Source organism: Sus scrofa, chromosome 16 (genome assembly GCF_000003025.6).
Source record: "Sus scrofa isolate TJ Tabasco breed Duroc chromosome 16, Sscrofa11.1, whole genome shotgun sequence".
Classification (NCBI taxonomy): Eukaryota; Metazoa; Chordata; class Mammalia; order Artiodactyla; family Suidae; genus Sus; species Sus scrofa.
In genome coordinates this window covers 48,387,272-48,408,026 of record NC_010458.4, presented here as the reverse complement: position 1 = coordinate 48,408,026, position 20,755 = coordinate 48,387,272, and the positions used below count along the sequence as shown (strand labels likewise).

The 20,755-nt window shown below is 43.9% G+C and overlaps 1 protein-coding gene across 1 annotated transcript in view; it reads right to left on the bottom strand.

The window, feature by feature from the left end:
* MAP1B (microtubule associated protein 1B) overlaps positions 1-4,689 on the bottom strand; it is a 98,116-nt gene extending 93,427 nt beyond the window's left edge. Inside the window, exon 1 of the mRNA XM_003134032.5 lies at positions 4,174-4,689. Coding sequence (XP_003134080.1) covers positions 4,174-4,357 — 184 coding nt within the window. The 5' untranslated portion in view covers positions 4,358-4,689. The remainder of the gene's footprint in view (positions 1-4,173) is intronic.

Sequence of the window (20,755 nt, the reverse complement as noted above, 5' to 3'; positions counted from 1 at the left end):
AAATCCTGCTGATTCCCAATGTTAACTAGAGGAAAGTTACATTCTTGAACAGTAATTGCAAACACCAAACTGACATTTAGTGTTCCCTACATGTTTTAGTTCCTTAAAAAAATAAAATAAAATAATAAAAATACCATGAAGCAATGAAAACTCTTCGCAAGGCTCTAGAATTAGTTTTGCAGGGCATGGACCTATGTGGTCTACGTCCTAAAATAAACAGGGGAGGTGGAGACTTGCCTGAAAATGGGGAATGACTATTAAATCCACATTGGGGACTAATTAGCAAGGGGACAAGGGAGGTGCCAAGGAGTGGTAGTTGGTAGAGTGACAATGGCTTGGCATGAAGTCCTGCATAACTAACTGAATAAGTCCGAGGAAAGACTATTGTTTCAAACTTGAGAAGAAACGACCAAACCCTGTATTATGCATTTTGAATCCAGCTGAAGGAACAAGTCATGCTCTCACTTCCTTGTGTAACTGACCAGAACCCTATGGGGCCTTCCCAGGACAGACCCCCTCCCCATATCGCCTGCTTTAGCCCCCTCCGAAAGACCTAGCTATTAGTATCTGATGTGTATTTCCTGAGTTGTTTTTCAGATGCTAAAACCACCACCAAATGGAGGAAATTAACCACCCTATGGATGATCGTTAGCACCTGGCCCCAGACTATCTGGTGACAAGGCATCGATAATGTTAACCCATATGACACTGCCTTGTTAATTCATCATCCATCAATCAGAGAATTGCACTGAGCTGATCACACATCCTGAGGCGTCCTCCCTCATCTGGCCTTTAAAAATGCTTTGCTAGAACCCTTTTGGGAGCTGGAGGGATGTGAGCAGGAGCCACCCCTTCTCCTCGTCCTGGTGCTTACAACAAAGCTGTACTTTCCTTCACCACAACCTGGTGTCAGTAGATTGGCTTTACTGCGCATGGGTGAGCAGACCACAAGTTTGGTTCCGTAACACTTGGCTTCAAGAAGCATTTACTAAGCATCCATGCTGGGCTGTTTCAGGCCTGTGGATTTACTGCATCACCACCGTCTTCCTCAAGATTTATTTTCTAGGCTTCCCAAAGAGCTTTAAGTCATCAAATGGCAAAAATCCAAATCACCGGGGTCTGCAAACCCACAGAGCCTTGGTTAAGACGGGAGGCGAAAGAGAAAACCAGAGGAACAGATGATGAACTGCTTTCCCAGCCTGCAGGGCACAATCAGAGCTGAACCCCCTGGGGCATCTCCATCTTGCTTCACACAACAGGGTCCACAGGCACCAGCAACTACAGCCGTGGTATCGGAGTGACCTCTGGAGGAGGCCCAGCTGGGACCTGAAAGCTGAGGCAGCAGCCCGTGTCAGGCTCCAGGAAACAGCCAACCTGTCTTGCTGCTAAGTCATCTTAGACTGTCGGAAAAGCTAGGGCAGCAGTATTTTCCCTTAGCACTGGGAGGCCCTGCAGCTGGAGCTGCATCCAAGACCCCAGGACCCAAGAGAGTGCTCTCCAGAGGAAAAGCAGCATCTGTTACTGTGCGAAAGCAAATGGCTCTGCTCACTCACTTGGTTGATTCTTAATGGGATCAATACCGCCCTTTCAGAATTCCCTGTGAAAACCTGACTAAATTGGGGACTTAAAAATCAGGAAGCCATGCGGGCTGAAAAGGAAACAGGAGGGGACTACTGGGATTCCATTCACATCTGTTTCTTGATCCAGATCACACAAGTACATCGTTTACTGAAAATCCACCAAGCTCCTCATTTATGATGTGGTCTTTTCCTCTCTTCATATCAATGAAATGTTTTTTTAAAAAAATGTCAGTAAGATAAATCTGAACTTTATCACTAAGTGTTAATAGTGCAAAGAAGAGTAGACAGAGCTTCACAGCAGTACTCAGATGCATCTAGTTTATGCTCAAACAGAAGCAGCTTGAATAAACCCCCTGAGAAATGGGGCGCTAAGAGGATGATCAGCAGAGTAACAAAGCAGGAAGAAAATTACATGGAAGGTGATTACTGAACCACCTCCCTGTATGGGACGCTGCCCACAAGTGGATGACTATGCCTTTGTATAAAAGCAAGATATGAAAACTGCTGTTTGATGTCCCTCTGACGTTAGTCTGTCCTGCACTAACATTATGACAGGGCCAGAAAACCACCGATGCTGCAGTGCTGCCACTTCTGTCACTTATGAGTGGTGTGACCTTGAGCAGGCCCCCATCTCCAAAATGGGGATGATGGTCCCTCTCGCCTCATCACATCAGGTGGTTATGAACATTTTATAGACAGAAAGAGACCTCCTGATTAGTGCCCAGCAAACAGGCTGACAAATAACATTTTTAAAAAGTCCAAAGTCATGGATTCATACAGGAGCCACACCCAAAGTCAGAACCGGTGATATTTTCCAAGGAGAAAATATGCAAATAAGCTAAATTAGTCCAGATCAGATTAAAGGGCTATTGTTTGAAAATGAAGGGTTACTGAGATGCTCAAATGAGGCATTTCACTATTGACATATCTTATTCTTGAATTCTTTTTGAATAAAATAACACGACTGCTTTCTGCTCACATTATTTTTCTTTTTTCTTTTTCTTTCTTTCTTTTTTTTTTTTTTTCTTTTTCTTTCTTTTTTTAGCTGAAAGGGAAAATCAGTGCTTTAAAGTTAAACAAAAGAACCAGGTCTGCAACTCCAGTCCCCACCCTGCAGCCTTTTGTTCTGGGGACAGTAGACCATTTCCCAGTGCAGAGGCAAATAACCAGCGTTTTCTTGTTTTGTTTTTTTTCCATTTAAAACAAGGTTTTTCTCTCGTCCTTTATGCGAGGGGTGGGGGTGGACAGGAGCGGAGAAGGAGTGCTGCGTGAACGCCCTTTGTCCGCCTCGGGCTGCCGTAGAGACCGCAGTGCGGACTGCACCACGCCCACCAGCCGGTATCTCGGGGCAGAACCGCTTCAGCACCAACCACCCCGAGAGAATAGAGCGCGCGGGCTGGGGCTAAGGCGGGAGCAGGCGACCTCGGTCAGGGCGAGGGGCGGTCTGGGACGCTGGGGGTAAAGGCAAAGGCAGTGGGCAGAGCTGCCCAGTCGGGGACTTCGAGTGCAACAAAGCCGGGCTGAGGGAGAGGAGGGGACGCGCACCCCAGAGCCCGGGCCGGCCGCGCCCAGTGGGGGCGCCGCAGTGCGGGGGGCAGGTGCGGAGGGCGGAGGCACTGCGGCAGGCCGGGTGGGGCTGCGAAGCGGGTCGGTCCGCGCGCCCGAGGCTGCGCCCGCCCGACCCTCACGGCCCCGCCCAGGGTTTCTGGCGAACCGCTATTCGGCCTCTGCAGAGCGCGCTCGCAGTGCGCGCACCGGGCGAGACGCCCGGCTCAACCCGCCAGCCCCCACCCTCCCGCCTGTACCTCCCAAGCCATCACTCCTCAAGCTGAGACTTTTAAAAGCAGCAGCCCCACCCCGCAACTCGGGGGTCCCATTGTCCTTTCCGAAAGCTGCAACCAAGGCCCTAAGGCCGGTAGCGAGGCGGACGCCGTCTGGCAGCTAGGCACCGGCGGTTCTAAATCTCCGCGTCCCAGGGCGGGGGGGGGGGCGGGCGTGGCCCTGGGACTAGCCTCGTCATTCCAAGGAAAGAAAAGATGGGGCGGTATTAAGCCAGAAAAAGCATTTCTCCAGGGCTGAGGTGGCTGTGGTGAGAATGATTCCCACGCGGCCCCTGGCGCATGGCACTTCAGCCTCAGGTCTGCCGGCAAGGGACAATCCCAGCATGTTGCGGGGGTGGGGGTGGGGTGCTGAAAGGAGTGGTTGCATCAGTACCCCCCCACACACACCACCACCACCACCACCACCTTTGGTTTCCTGCGGTTGCGGCTTTATTGTGGCCTCTGCCCTCTCTGACACCTGCATTTCATTTAGCGGGAGAGGCGGTAGCCAGCTGGGATCTGCAGACCCAGCCTGATGACAGATCCCTCAAGGTTAGGAAAGACTCTGCCACTGGGTCTCAAATCAAGAAATTCGCATTATTCTCCCAAATGAGCCCAGAAAGAGTCTGGACCGAGTGCGGGAAGAGGCGGGGGTGCGGGAAGAAGCGGGGGTGCGGGGCGTGCCAGAGAAGGAAAGTGGCCGTTGCGCCCTAGGTGGGGTAGCCTTTGCGCGTCTCCCCGAGCGCGTCCCCTGGGGGTGCAGGGCCTCTTACCGAGCTCAATGTTGCCGATGGCGCGTCGCAGGTGCTCTTCGGTCACGATCTCGCCGACGACCACCAGCAGGTAGAACTTGCTGTCGAGGAAGCGATGCGACAGGCTGGGCGAGGTGGTCGCCGCCGGGTTGGCGATGCTGCCGGACGGCTCAGGCTCGGCGGCTTCCACCACCACGGTCGCCATCCTGCCGGCCGGCTACGCCTCGGCGAAGTAACCGGCTCGGGCCGCTCCTCTCCTCTGCGGCAGGAGAAAGGATTATCTCCGAAGGTGCTGTCTCCGCTCCGCCCCCTGCGTCCCCCTCCTCCTGGCGCTGCGCGCCGCCTCCCCCTCCGCCCTCTCCTGGAGCGTGCGGCGGAGAGGAGCGGGGAGTGAGAGAGGGCGGGGAGGCGGCGGCTCTTTTATATGGAGACTAGGCAGGGAGCCGGGGAGGAGGAGGAAGAGGAGGAGGAAAGGACCACCCGGCACATCCTCACGGGGTGGCTGCCTCCGCTCTCCCAGCCGTTGGCCCAAGGCTGATGTCATCTGCAGCAAATCATCTCGCCCGCGGCCCGGAAGCTGGAGGGACGAGGTGTGCGGACAATGGTCCGAGCAGGGCCACGAGTCAAGGGGCTGGGGAGGCTCTAAGGGGAAAACACTCCCAACCTACCCCCCCAACACACCCACTGCCGGCTTCAAACCCTTACCCCGCTTATGCAGGAGAATGGGATGGATTTCCATTTTCAGAGTGGGGATATTTACCCTGTCCGAGGATGCCCAAGTCAGGCCTTTGCCTTGTGTCCCATCTCCGATGAACCCAGGTTCTCAAGAGCTATGCAGTCGTGGGGCTGAGGGTACCCTACTCAGGAAGATGGAACCTATCTTTTCTTTGATGTTGTGTTTTAGGAAGACATATTTACCAGTATTTACCACCTCCACTTAAAGACTACATCAAAAATGCACAACCTAAGCTTACCGTGGTTCAGGCTTTGGACCTTCCTCTGCAAGATCCACTGATGAAAAAGTACTGGCTTTGTGGTGCTTGTGGGAAATGAGAAGAAATGCAGACGCATTATTCCAGATACAGATTTCTTAATAATATGCCAAACAGATAGTATCGGGCATAACAAAGAATAAAGATAAAATGCTGTCTCTACCCAGCAGGATTATAGTGACTATAATGTACTTTTCAGTTCCTTGGGGAACACACAAACAAAATTATTTTATGTGACAATGATGTCTTTTAAAAGACATGTAGCATTGGGAATTTTTATTGCCTTTGTGTTTAGAAGAACTCATAAAAAAATGTTTAAAGGCAGCCCATCTACAATGGTTTCTCACAAACATACTGAATATACTGAATATAGCTTCCATCCTAGGAGGGGGGTGGTGGTGGTGGTGAAGAAGGAACAAAATGTGCAAACATGGTGCCATCATGAAAGACTGGGGATAAGAGGCTTAGGAAAGAGGAATGGATGGAAACTAGAGTAGTCAATAGAGTTTTAATACTAGAATGTGTATTAGTTTAAAAAAACAACAACAAAAAAACCCTGCATATGCTAAGATTTCCAAAACAGCCCACTGCCTTAGCTGCTAACCATCCTGACTTATTGGTAATGTTCAATCCCATGGATTGTTCCTTCCTGAAACCCTGACATGGTTCTGGCTGCATCCTCTATGCCAGTCTGATCAATGGAGACTAAAGATACCACCTCACCCACAGCCCTTGGGGTCAGTGGCAAGCTATTGGTGAGCTGCATTCGCCAGTGACCAGTGACAAAAAGTTTTCAAGTGAGATGATAATAGCATATCTTGGTCATGAGACAGCATCTGATTGTGGTTAGAGAGGTTGAGGCCAGCACCAAAGCCCGTCCCGGGGGGTGCGGAGATGTGGTGAGGAGCTAGGTTTTCCAGTCCCAGCCATTGGAATCGATGTCAGCTAGTGAGTGTCTTTCATTTCTCTGAACCACCATCACTTTTGTTTACATAATAGTCTTCATTAGCTGTATTTCTTTTACTTAAATTTATTTTAAATGAATTCTTTCTTGCTATATAGATGGAAACACAATATTACTATAAATAGAAGGTATCCTTAAAAATAAACATAATGAAAATAAGATAGTGATAATGGAGTTCCCGTCATGGCGCAGCGGAAATGAATCTGACTAGGAACCATGACATTGCAGGTTCGATCCCTGGCCTCACTCAGTGGGTTAAGAATCCGGCGTGGCTGTGAGCTGTGGTGTAGGTCGAGATGCGGCTCGAATCCTGAGTTGCTGTGGCTGCAGTGTGGGCCAGCAGCTGTAGCTCAGATTAGACCCCTAACCTGGGAACCTCCACATGCCGTGGATGTGGCCCTAAGAAGCAAAAAAATTAATTTAATTTAATTTAATTTAATTTTAAAATGTCTTTCAAAAAAAAAAAAGGTATTGTGATAAAATTCCTGCCATACACTGCTGTCATCTGCTCAAGACTCTGAGCAAAGGTGTAGCCTGAGATGTAGCCTAAATAGAAAACACAGATTAGCAAGCGTTAGAGAGGTACTGAAGACAAACTAGCAAATGGGTTGTTCTCCATTGTCTTAACAGAAGGTTGGATGAAAATAACAACAGGAGAGCTTTCTTACTGTGTGGTGTGAATCAGTGCAATTAAAAGCCATGGCCATGAACCACCTAAGTCATCATCCACACTTTGGAAAAGGGACATAGTGGAAAAACACAGACTAGAGATGCTAAATGCTACTGTACAGCTTTGTAGCTTTGGGCAAGTGACTTATTCTTTCTTCAGTTCCTTCATCTGTATCCTGAGCAGAAGAATATATAACTGTGTAACTTTATAGGAGAGAGTAAATGATGTAACACAAAATACCTAATACTGTGACTGGGATATGGTTGATGAATAGACCTGTATTGTCCCAGTTTCTTGGATGATGGAGTAAAAATATCCTTACAAAATGTGTAGGTGACATCAAATTGGGCACAACAACCAATACTTCTGAAACAAGAATCAAACGTGAAGCGACAAACTAGAAAAGTAGTTGCTCCCACCCCCATCTCAAGAAAAAAAAAGTATAGTTCTAAGGAGGAAGGGGAAAACTGACATATAAGAGTGCCTGTGTTACCTGATGCCACTTGACATTACCTGGATGTCCCAAAGGCACCTCCGGCTCAGCATGCTCCAAACTCAGATCATCTTTGCCTTCCAAATTCAATCCTCTTTCACTTTTCCTGTTTCAGTGAACAGTAGCACCATCTATCCTGTGATCAAGCCAGAAACGTCACAGGCATCTTGGACTCTTTTCTGACTCTTATTCCCATGTACAACTTAGCATGGAGTCTGGGTCAGTCTTATATTCTAAGTATCTCTTCAGTGCATCCACTTCTTTCCAGTATTCCCACCCTGGTCCAAGATAGCGTCATTATGAGTGGCAGCAATGTACAGGTTAGAAACTGGGTTGTGGAGTCAGACTGCCTGCTTTTGAGTGTCAGCACCATAGTTTATTAACTGTGTGACCTTGGACAAGATCTTAACCACTCTATGCCTTGGTTTCTTCATTTGCATATTAGAGATCTGTGCCCACCTCACAGATAGGGGGATAGTTTAAATATATAAAATGCTTAAAATAGCATCCTACGGTTGCTTCTGCTATCATGATTACTTAACATTTTACTATGGAAAAATTCAAACATATATAAAAGTAGAATAGTATAAGAAAGCTCCCATGTACTCATTATCCCTAATCAATGATCTTGTTTGTTTGTTTAAATCAAAATCCAAATGAGATCCATATATTTCAATTGCTAGATAAGTCTTAAATCTCTTAATCTATGTGTCTTACTCTTTTTGCCTTGAAACTTCTTGTTGAATAGTAGGAACATTTGTTCTGCAAAATTTCACAACCTGAATTTTGCTGATTGCATTCCTGTTTTTGTTCTTCCATCTCCTAATTATCTGTGTATTGATAGTGAGGTATAAGAGCCTAATGAATTCAGGTTTGATTTTTTTTTGCAATTATTTTTCTTGCAATCATGTGTTTTCCATCGGGAAACACATAAAGACTGGTTGACTTTGTCTTGAGCTTTTGGCAGCCATTGATGATCAGTACCTAGATCCTTTATTTCATTAAAGTTGGAAAATAATAATGTTCTAATTTAATTATTCTTTCTTCATTTGACAGCTGGAAGACTTCTGTTAGGAGAAGTATCACCCCCTCACTTGGTAGCCTCGGTACACTTTATGCAGGAAGAGAAGAAAAAAAACACATGAGTCTTTCTCTTTATTATCAGTTTTGAAAATAATGAATTCTGTAACATCCTCCAAAGGTGATTAATAATTCTTTGTATCATTAAGGATATAACTTGAAGTCATTATTCAATTGATATTTTGATTTTTTCATCTTTGGGCTGTGATATGATAATATATTCCCAGCTTACCTTGTATATACCTGGCCTCAGAACCTGGAATTAGCCATTTCTCTGAGGAATGCTAATTCCTTAAGAGGGAAATGGTATTTAGAGATCATAATCTAAGTACTAGAAATAAATTGTTGCTACTATCTCAGTCATTGTTTCTAGATAGGGGACAGGAGTATAAAATAAAATTTTTTTCAAGATGAAATATTGCAAATTCATTCTGATATTACCCACTCAGAATCGGACTACATTTATTTTTGTAATGGCCACACCCATGGCATATGGAAGTTCCCAGGCCAGGGATGTGCCTGAGCCACAACTGTGATATACACCACAGCTGCAGCCATGCCAGATCCTTCAACCCATTATGCCAGGCTGGGGATTGAACCCACACATCTGTGGCGAGGGAGATTGTGCTTCATCTTCAATTTTACATCCGTATTTCTCTTGTTTTATGCCAAGAATTACGGTTCTCAATGACACCAAGGGTGATAGAATTAGAAAAGCAGATAATTTCTTATTTTCTTTGTCTGAAAATATATACAAATTAAACTCATGGTAGTCTCAGGTCAAAATACAACACTTTTGCCAACAATGAATACTAAAAGCAGTTGAATATTTTGCAATTATTTTTGTTCTTAGAATGTACCATACTAAAGAACCAAAATTCCCAGTTGCCAGAAACACCAAAACGGACATTTGGGGGTTCTATTTTATAACCCATACTCAATACTCTCAGATAACAACAAAAATGCTACTGATATCAATAGGATTATTGAAAGCAATTTAGGAATTTTTTTCTCTTGCAATTTTCTTTGTCATTAGCCATATCTCACAGGGATGCAGTTTTAAAGTTAATTAATTCCTTTTTCTATATTACGCCACTAAACACATAATTAGGTTCCTTTGTTACATTTTGTTCTCAGCTTTTATGAATTGATTTAAAAATTTTATCATAAGTGAGATGGACTATCTTTTCATGTTTAAGGGTCATTTACATTTCATCTTTTATGAGCTGTCTGCTTATATCTTTTGCCATTTTTCTACGAGATAATTAGTGTTTTCTTATTGATTTGTATGTATTTTTATATATTAGGAAACTGCTTTTTTTCTGTAATATAATTTACAAATATCTTTTCTCAGTTTGGCATATGTTTTTTGACTCTATTATAGATTTTGCCACAGGGAATATTTTTTATGTAAATTTATTTCTTCATTTATGGTTTATGAGTCAGTCCTATGTTAAAAAGGCCTTTGCCATTCTGAGATGATATAAGAAAATTTCTCCCAGAGGTTTTGTGTGTGTGTGTGTGTGTACTTTTAAGGCTTTATTCTTAACATTTTGGATTTATCCATTTGAAGACTGGGAGATATGGATCCACTCATTTTTCTTCAGCTCCACAGCACTTTTGCTGAGAGAAGATTTTGCAGATTTTTTTGTAAGGACTTGATCACCTATATTTTTTCCCCAATTGGTTTGAATGTGCGGAGCAGAAACACTGATTTTCTGGTTTTATTCTCTTACCCACCCTGCCCTTTAATCCACTTCAACCCCAGTCCCAAGCTTCACCTGGTGCCTGGCAATTAAACAGCTCTTACTTCTGCATTTCCTGATGGCTGGGGAGGTGAGATTCTGCCAGTGCTGAGGCAAGGCCTACCTAGGGAGTGGCGGAAAATGAGACAGAAATTCTCGGCCAGTGCCTTTTCATCAAGCTCAGGCTCTTACCAAGTACAAGTGCCAAGTGAGTCATACCAACACATGTAGAGGATGGCATCCTGAGGGGAAGGGAATTATAGTGGAAATAGCCAGGGCTGCTTGGAGACCGAACTCCTCAGCTGGCACTGCAGACAAACCGCCACAGTCACAGCAAACAGCAAAGCAGTAACAAGCTGGCTTGTGCAAGGTGGGAAGAGGCAGACATAATTGCAAACTCCCTTCCTGGGCCACAGGCCACGCCCCCCTCCCCAGGGATGATATGGGCTAAGCAGGTTTGATTGTAGAATCGACCAGCTCCTGGTCAGGGAAGCCAGCTCTCGCTGGGCTGGCAGAGATGCTTTGGGGAGGGGTTGAGGGGCTCTGTCCCTGAACTGTGGGGGAGGGGGGGCATCTGGATGCTCCTTGGCCCAGGAAGAAGTGGCTCATGCATCCTCTGCCGAGCACTTGCGGCCAGGGCTGAGCACCTGCTATCTAGGAGGGCTGGCTCCTGGCTCAGGATGGTCAGGAAAGTAACACATGCCTGGCACAGATATGGTAGAAGGCAGCAGAAAGGAACGCCCTGAGAGCGTCAGGGTTGCCCTAAGGAACCTGGAGGGAGAAGTAGGTGGCATTCAAATGGGAGGACCAGGGAAAGGAGGAAGTGACAGGAGACCTCCAGCCACCTGAGTGTGCTCTGCTTTGGGGGAGGGGAGCTCTGCTTTGGGGAAGGGGAGCTCTGCCTTGCGGGAGGGGAGGACGCGAAGGGCACTTTCTGAGGCTGTTGGGAAGAAAGCAGGTGGGGTGGGGTCTTAGGCAGAGTGGTGCCCCCCAAACCGTCATGTCTTCATCCCTGGAATGTGTGAAGCTGTTGCTCCACAGGCTGGCAAAACTGACTCTGCAGATGTGATTAACTTTAGAATTTTGAGATGGGAAGATTGTCCTAAATTATCTGAGTGGGCCCAGTGTAATCGCAAAGGTCTTTATAAGAGGGAAACAAGAGGGACAAGAGTTAGAGCAGGAGACGTGAGGGTGGAAGAGAGATGTGATGCAGTGAAAGTGTAAGAGGGACAGAGACAGACAGAGCCTGAGATTTGAAGGTACCCTGCTGGGCTCAAAGATCTGAGAGAACAGGACCACAAGCCAAGGAACGTCGGTGGCCTCTAGAAGCTGGAAGAGGAAGGGAAGTGGATTCTGCTCTTGAACCTCCAGAAGGAATGAACCTCTGCTGACACCTTGATTTTAGGACTTCCAACCCCTAGAACTGTAAGATGATGTATCTGTGTTGTTCTAAGCCACTATATTTGTGGTAATTTGTTAACACAGGTGGCTCAGTCACTTTGGGACACACAATTCGTTGTGTCATGCCTTCTGGGATGCTCCCATGTAGCCTGGCCTTCTGGGTGGCTCTGCCTCAGTCCCACCCCATATGATGGGCTGGGTTGTGGGGAGAATGGGGCTGGGAACGAAGGACTGGGACTGCTTCTAAAGCTGCCTGACTCAGCATCTCTCATCTTGGTGCTTCCCAAAGAGCACAGTCAGGGTACATGGTATTCACTCTCTAAATAGGTTGGAGCTGGGCAAGAACATCTAAAAACCACTGGGATTTAAAATAGCGATACGATCACAATTGCCCTTTAGAAAACCAAGGGCCATTTCTCTCAAATCCCATGGTCAGCAAGTATCCGATTTCCCATTAGATGGTATTCCAGTTTTGCCATTTCTGAAAGGAGCATGGTTCTGTTTAGAATTCCATGGTTGCATGTGGATGAGTTACTTCCGAGACGGATTCCTTCTGTGTGTATATGTGAGCAGTTTTTAAAAGTGATAGGAAGAAAGGGAAATCATACACAGACAACCAGAGGCAAATGAAGTTTTCCCAGTTGTGATATCAGCGCCCAAAGAGACAGTCCTTTATCAAGTCGCTCATGTGTTCATTCAGTTGGCATGTCTTTAATAAGCATCTACCATGCATCAGATACTGTTGGAGTTCCTGAAGATGTGATGATGAGAAAAGCTTGGTCCCTACCCTCATAGAGCTTATTTCCAGAGGACTTAAGAGATATGGAAAACCTCAGAAAGGGGAAAATGGCTGTTTTTTTTTTTTTTTTCTTTTTCGGCTGCACCCATGTCATATGGAAGTTCCCCGGATAGGAGTCAAATTGGAGCTGCAGCTGCCGGTCTACACCACAGCCATAGAAACACGAGATCCATACCGCATCTGTGACTTACATGCAGCTCACGGTGACACTGGATCTTAATCCACTGAGCAAGGCCAGGGATTGAACCTGTGTCATCATGGATACTAGTCGGGTTCATTACCACTGGGCCGCAACTGGAACTCCAGGAATGGCTTTTAAAATACTCTTTAGAGGATAAGAAAGGAAGACTCACTGGACAAAATACACTAAAAGGACTGTGAAGTGGCACAGATTCAGTGGGGAATGAGATGGCATCTTGAATGCCCTTGAACCACCATTTTTCCATTCACTCCAGGGAGTAAGAAACTGGCCGCTAGCAGACATGGCAGAAGAAATATTCAACTGGCAGTGAAGAGTGTGGATAAGCCGCCAGAACTAAAGGGGCGTGGGATGCTGCCCAGACTCAGAATAGCCCCAGGGCCCTGGTCCCACCTTCATAGTTTTTTTGTTTTTCGCTTTTTAGGGCCATGGGTGCAGCACATAGAAGTTCCCAGGCTAGGGGTCAAATCAGAGCCACAGCTGCTGGCCTATCCCTCAGCCATAGCAATGCCAGATCCGTGCCACGTCTGCGACCTACACCTCAGCTCACAGCAATGCAGGATCCTTAATCCACTGAGCGAGGACAGGGATCGAACCCACATCCTCATGGATCCTCGTCGGGTTCATTAACCACTGAGCCACAAAGGGAACTCCCAGCATTCTTTCTTCCACCTTCACAGTTTATAGAAGGCTTCAGAAACATTGTCCCTCTCAATTCCCATGCTTCTATGTTTCAGACTATGGACCTGGCGCGGGGAGGTCATTAGGACCGTCACTAGCAGGTAGTATTATAACCTGGAGGCAACATGACTGTACTGTCATTCCTCAGCCTTTTAAAGTGTGTGCCCTCCTGTGGCAAATATAAAAATCGACTGCCTTTTAAGCACGTGAAACTTCAAAATACATTCCTCATCTGGATTACCAAAAAAACGAACCAAACCAAAGGGTGGTTGTATAAGGAGGTTCTGATTTGATCCAGAAAAGCATCTTACCTTAATCATGACAGCAGCATGAGAGAGGAGCACACAGCAGCAACGTATGCAAGAGGGGGCTACTTGGGTCATTTTTACCTGGAGGCCACTGTGCTCGTCTTTAAGCCACATGCGGTGTCCCCTGAGATTTTAATCCACCACTCCCTTCATGGTCGCCAGTGAGATGAACCCAATAAGTGATTACTGACAGTGAGGAAGGTAGATCAATATTTGTGAATCTGACTTCTCATCCTAAAAAAAATAATTCTTAAATATTCAATCATCACATCTGATGGAACAGTGTCGCATTACCTGAATACAAAGAGCTCCCCAAACTTCACCAACATTCTGTTCAAGTGGGGCATAGAGTTTCATCAAGTGAGTTTGTAGTCAGGCTGCCCGACCCCCAAGCGCAATCCCACCTTTTACTAACAAGCTACTTTAAGTCATTGTATCTCAGTTTCCTCATTTGAAAACTATGCACATCTATCATTTCTATATCTTAGAGTTCGGTCATCCATTCATTTACTGATTCAGCAATTACCATATACACACTGGGTATCAGGTACAGTCCTAGTTGCTGGGGATACAGTATGTGTAAATGTCTAATGTATTTCTGTGTGTGTGTGTGTGCCTTTTTTAGGGGCGTACCTGAGGTCTATGGAGGTTCCCAGGCTACCGGTCCCAGGCTAGCCTACGCCACAGCCACAGCAGTGCAGGATCTGAGCCATGTCTGTAACCTACACCATGGCTCACGGCAACACCAGATCCTTAACCCATTGAGCGAGGCCAGGGATTGAACCCAAAACCTCATGGTTACTAATTGGATTCATTTTCACTGTGCCACAACGGGAACTCCTGAAGTCTAATGTATTTTTTTATATTTTGGGAGATATAGGTGATATCCTTAGTTCCAGAGTTGATCTGAGCTTTAAATTACTTAGTTTTACTGATTTGACATATTTTTGCTGCTTTTTTTGGCTATGCCCATGGCATGTGGAAGTTCCTGAGTCAGGATTAAACCCAAGCCACAGCAGCAACCTGAGCCACTGCAGTGACAATGCTGGATCCTTAACCTGCCGCACCACAAGGGAACTCTGCTTTTTTGATAATACCTTAAAGTATAATATATGTAAACAATGTCACACTACAAAAGACCCATGGTTGTATTATTTTGTCCTTTCAGAGTTCTCAGGAGCCACAAAAGACATAGACAGATAAACAAAACAACATGCAACATAATGCAGAAGATATACTGATAAAGCAATGTGTGTGCAGACTTACAAATATAAATTGACAGAAATGATTCCTGGCAAAATATTTCCTGGAGTGTCCTATAGATATTTCTAACTTAAATAGAGCCCTTCGGATAAGGTTTGTGAAGTGTAGCAATAGAGTCTCAGCCACTGCACTTTCCTGACAGTGAATCCCAATTCTATAACACATAACAGCAACCTGCCACCCGAAGACTGCAGTGACGAGATTGTGGGTGGCTCTCTGTTCCAAGATACCAGTTATATTGAACCTAACCTCTGAGCCAGAACTATTTCTTTCTGCTTCTTCTGAACTCCTACCAAAAAGAAAAATCACTCTCAGAAGCTCTGTTCCAGCTCATGAATACCCATGGGATAGACCGGGGGCTTTGAGTATGGACAGACCCCGTAGAGTTGTTGGTTACTTGCCCTGGTCTTTAGGACACACGCCTGCCTTGGTCTCTGCCAACACCTCACTTTTCCAGTGCATCTGATTGAAAGGTTTTCTTTGGTGCCGTGGGAAGACATTATTAAAAGAGAATAGAATGGAAAGACAGGAAACCATGACCATATGGCAAATACAACAAAAGAAGCCACCAAGATGTGGAGAAATCAACACGGTACTTTTAGAGGAAATCACTGTTGGATATGACCCAAACTCATCACTGTCGCTGATCTGGGTGAAAATATTTATAAAGAATATAAGAATTTTTTTTTTTTTGTCTTTTTGTCTTTTAGGGCCACACCCGCGGCATACGGAGGTTCCCAGACTAGGGGTCCAATCAGAGCTGTAGCCACCGGCCTACACCACAGCCACAGCAATGCGGGATCCAAGCCTTGTCTAGGACCTACACCACAGCTCATGGCAATGCCAGATCCTTAACCTACTGCGTGAGGCCAGGGATAAACTGGCACCCTCACAGATGCTAGTCGGGTTCGTTAACCACTGAGCCACGGCAGGAACTCCAAGAATATAAGGATTTAAACTTAGACATGTAATAGTTCAAATTAAAAATAGAATTTTGAAATAGCTCATTCTTCTAAACATGAAAAAAATGTCTCAAAGGTAGTCTAAACTTTGGCTTAAGTTTAGAGATATCATGGAAAGTAGATTACAACTTCTAATTAAATATTTGTGCCAACTTACTAAAGTGGGTTCTTTTAAGACTTCTGTAAGTATTTACACACACGAGATACCATTTCCAGCTTTCCTTCCTTTATTAGTATTCTGTATACTTGAGAGAGTCCATTTGCAACACTTCACTGCACATATATGCTCATTTTATTGAAATGATAATAAATCAGAACAATCCTGGTTCTCCCAAACTATTCTCTGGCTATACCAAATAACTTTTATTTCATGAATGAGCCATACTCTCTCTCTCCTCTGCACCTTTGCATAAGCGCCTCCTATCTTGAACATCTTAGCCCTCTTATTATGCTAACTTCTCATCCATTAAGTCCTAGCATAGAGATAGCTTCCTCCAGGAAGACTCCCCTGACTCCCCAAGGTGGGGCTAGATCCCCTATCCTCCCATGTTATCCTGTGCATCATCTTATCAAGTCTTTATAGTAATGGGTTAGAATTAGTGACTCATAGGTCTGTCTTCTTCCTAGAAGAAGAAGTTGTTCTCAAAGTTTTTAGGCTTGGGATCTTTTGTACTCTTAAAAATTTTTAAGAAGTTCTTTTAAGGTGCAGCCAAGGTTACAGATCTGGCATTGTCACTGCTGTGGCATGAGTTTGAGTTTGATCTCTGCCCCAGATCTGGGGTGCTGGTGCAGCCAAAAAAAGAAAAAAATTATTAGGACCCAGAAAGCTTTTGTAAATGTGGATAAGCACTATTGATATGTAGTATTAGAAATTTAAAGAGGGATATTTAAAAATATTTTTATTGGTTCATTTAAAAATAATAATAAACTTATTACATGTTAACATCTCAGAATACATATTTTTATGAAAATAATTCTACTTTTCAAAACAAAAATTTCAGAGAAAAATGGCATTGCTTTATGTTTTCGCAATGGACTCTCTTACCTGCCTTTGCATTCCCTGTGTTGCAAATAAATTGTTTTGGATTGACTTATATGAGGAAAATCCAGTTTCATATAAATAGTTAGAAAAGGGAGGGATATTTTTATAAACTTTACAGGTAATTATGGATATTCTTCTTCGATAATATGCTAAAACTTTACAAATGGTAGATTCTTGAAGTTTCTTTTCAATGTATAATCTGAAAGCAAATCAGTAAATGTTCTGTATTTTCTTGTTTTTTTTTTTTTTTTTTTTTTTTTTGTTTTTTCTAGGGCTGCACCTGTGGCATATGAAGATTTTCCGGCTAGGGGTCTAATCAGAGCTGTAGCCACCAGCCTACACCACAGCCACAGCAACTCCAGATCTGAGCTGCGTCTGAAACCTACACCACAGCTCACGGCAAAGCCGGATCCTTAACCCACTGAGTGAGGCCAGGGATTGAACCCACAACCTCGTGGTTCCTAGTCAGATTCATTAACCACTGAGCCACGACGGGAACTCCTGTATTTTCTTACATTCAAGTCCATTTGGTGGTGCAACCACTATGGAGAACAGTATGGAGGTTCCTTAAAAAACTAAATATAGAACTACCATATGATCCAATCAATCCCACTCCTGGGCATCTATCTGGAGAAAACCATAATTTAAAAAGCTAGATGTACCTCAGTGTTCATGCAGCACTATTTACAATAGCCAAGACATGGAAACAACCTAAATGTCCATCAACAGAGGAATGAATAAAGAAGATGTGGTACATATATACAATGGAATATTAACCATAAAAAGGAATGAAATAATACCATTTGCAGCAACATGGGTGGATCTAGAGATTCTGTGTGAAATAACTTGGACAAGACAAGTATTACATGTTGTCACCTGTACGTGGAATCTAATAAAAATGATACAAAAAACTTATTTATAAAACAGAAACAAACTAACAGATTTCCAAACCGATCTTATGGTTACCATAGGGGAAACTGTTGAAGGGAGGGAGGAATGGGAGGTGGGAATAACGTATACTCACTACTTTATAAAATAGATGATTAATAAGAACATCCTCTATAGCCCAGGAAAATCTACTCACTAGTTTGTAATAACCTCTATGGGAAAAAAAGAATGGATAAATGTGTATGTATAACTCATTCATTTGCTGTATATCTGAAACGAATCCAACATTATACGTCAACTATACTCAATAAAATTAACAACAACAGCAATAACAAAGAAGGCAACGTCAGAAAAAAAATACAGCCCATTTGGTCTATTTTTCATTTGAATAAATGTTTTTTTTATCCATACATGATTTTGTAACATCACATTTTGGTAATTGGGGAAAGATTTGTTCACTGGATTTTACTCATCATCCTAATTTGATGATTTCACTCTATAATATAATATTAAAAATTGTTAATGACATTCTCATCAGAGAAATTTTTCATTATCAGGAAGCTGCAAGTTCTAGTTTTCCAAAACTCAAAGTTTCATTTGAAAGCTCAGACAAACACCATAGGTTGTTTTTCTTGAAGTGACAGGCTCACTTTTCTTATTTTTGACAAAACATCTGCCAAATACCCAAGCTGGAACACAGTTTGTATGTCAATTATTCTTTCAAGTGAAAATTAAAAAGGTGTTCAGGAGTTCCCGACATGGTGCAGTGGAAACGAATCCGACTAGGAACCATAAGGTTGCAGTTCGATCCCTGGCCTTGCTCAGTGGGTTAACGATCCGGCGTTGCCATGAGCTGTGGTGTAGGTCACAGACGCAGCTTGGATCCTGCATTGCTGTGGCTGTGGTATAGGCTGGCTTCCACAGCTACGATTTGACCCCTAGCATGGGAATCTCTCTATGCTGCAAGTGCCCCCCCCTCCCCCCCGCATAAAGGTGTTCAGCTTGCAACTCAAGCAAACACACAAGTGTTTTTCCTGTAGACAACCATCATAAAGCAGAGGTGATTCATGCATACTTTGCATGTCATTACACCAAATTTTTATTTTATTTATTTATTTATTTTGTCTTTTTGCCATTTCTTGGGCCACTCCCGTGGCATATGGAGGTTCCCAGGCTAGGGGTCTAATCGAGCTGCTGGAAGGACGAGACTAAGTGAGGGCCCATGGGACCTGCAGTCCTTGTGGTGTCTGGCCATGCCTTGTGTCTCTTGCTAGTCAAGAGGAGGGTGAATGGTAAGGCCATAAAATGCCCTACATGGTAGAGGCTCCTCTCTCCAGGGGCGGAATGTCACTGTCAAGCCCTCCTCGTCCTTGTCCCTCTCCACTTGTCCACTGGCCCACCAGCTGGGCATTCTTCCCCACCTCCATCCACACATCAGAGCCAGAGCCATAGCAACGCAGGACCCGAGCTGCGTCTGCGACCTACACCACAGCTTACGGCAACACCGGATCATTAACCCACTGAGCAAGGCAGGGATCGAACCCGCAACCTCATGGTTCCTAGTCGGATTCGTTAACCACTGCGCCACGACGGGAACTCTGACACCAAATTTTTAAAAATGTATACTTTAGGTTGAAATAAGGTAAGATATTTTAGGGTGAATAAAAATTAATCATTTTTCCTGCTGTCAAGGACTTTCTGCAGTGAAAGTCATAGTTTTTGTTTTTTTCTGTGCATGAAAGTGAATAATAAAATGATGACGAGTATGTTTGGTGCCACTCCCTTGATTCGTGCGAAGGAACCAACAGTTTTACCCAGCATTACTTTCTCCCTATAAGTGCTAATGCCAAAACAGTGGGAAAAAAAGCAAATGCCATCTTAGTATGTATTATTAATAAAATAGCTTTGACCTTGAACATAGACTGGAAGGATCTTATGGACCCCTTGGGGTTCCCTGACCACACTTGGCTGCTCTGACTTGGAATGTGAGTTTCCTGAGAGCAAGAACTGCTATTTCAGTATCTCTGGGTCCCCAAGACCTGCCTGGCACAGCGCTTGACACTTAAATAAATATTTATGTAAAAATTTGCTGAATGAATGAATAACTCAAAACAGCTTAATTATCTTTTTGGCTAAACATTTCTCTCCCTTGTACACAGAGTGTTCTGAACCTAACTTATCTGTCCTTGATGACTCAGGTTTATCATTGCGAACATGAGCTGAAACACAGTGATGGCTTTGGGAATACTGTCCCTGAAATAAACTACCAAATATCTACTTTGTAGATGGGATTTTACTTGCTGGTTCTCCGTTCTTTGTTCTCTCGCCTCCTTTATGAGTGATGAAATGACAGTCACCACCGACTGATGACAATTATGTAATAACCTTGAAGAAATAGTTCTTACTCCCTCTTTTTTGATGTGGCTTTTAATCTGCAAGTTTAGAGGAATAAGTCGACTAAGCCAAAACAGATTCTGAGTTGCCATTTGCATCAAGTGTGTGAACTTTTAGTACATAGATTTTCCAAGAGTTGTCTGGTTAACCAGAGGCCTCTTTTGATTTTTATTTTTCCTTGTCTTGAGCCAAACCCCCATCTCCCTGAGATTTCAGGATAGTGGAGTTTTGTAGAGATGAAGTTTTGCTATAAGTGGGATTGAATAAAAGTATCCACAGTACACTGATTTATAATTCAAGGTAAATAAAACCATATGTCTATTATTACAGAGATGAAGGTAGATCTTATTTTGAGACCCCTCAAATTGCCATAATGAAAACAAATTCAAATTACTAGGAGAAGAGGAGCTACAATAGGAGTATCAGATGATTCTACTTAAGTAGAATTTGAATATTATTCCTTCATCTTTAAACATCTACTTTCAAACTTGTGAACTCAGCTTGCACTGTATTACTTTATATCTGGTCCTATTGTTTTGTAAGGTGGTTACAAATTAACAGCACTTTAAAATCATTTTAAAATACCACTTTCAAAACAGATATCAATGCTTTGTGTTCATTCTGTTTTTACTTTTAAAATTTTTTTGAAGTTTAAAAATATGCTTTTAAACAACCAATATATCACTGAAGGAATCAAAGAGGAAAAAAAAAACCCGAAAAAA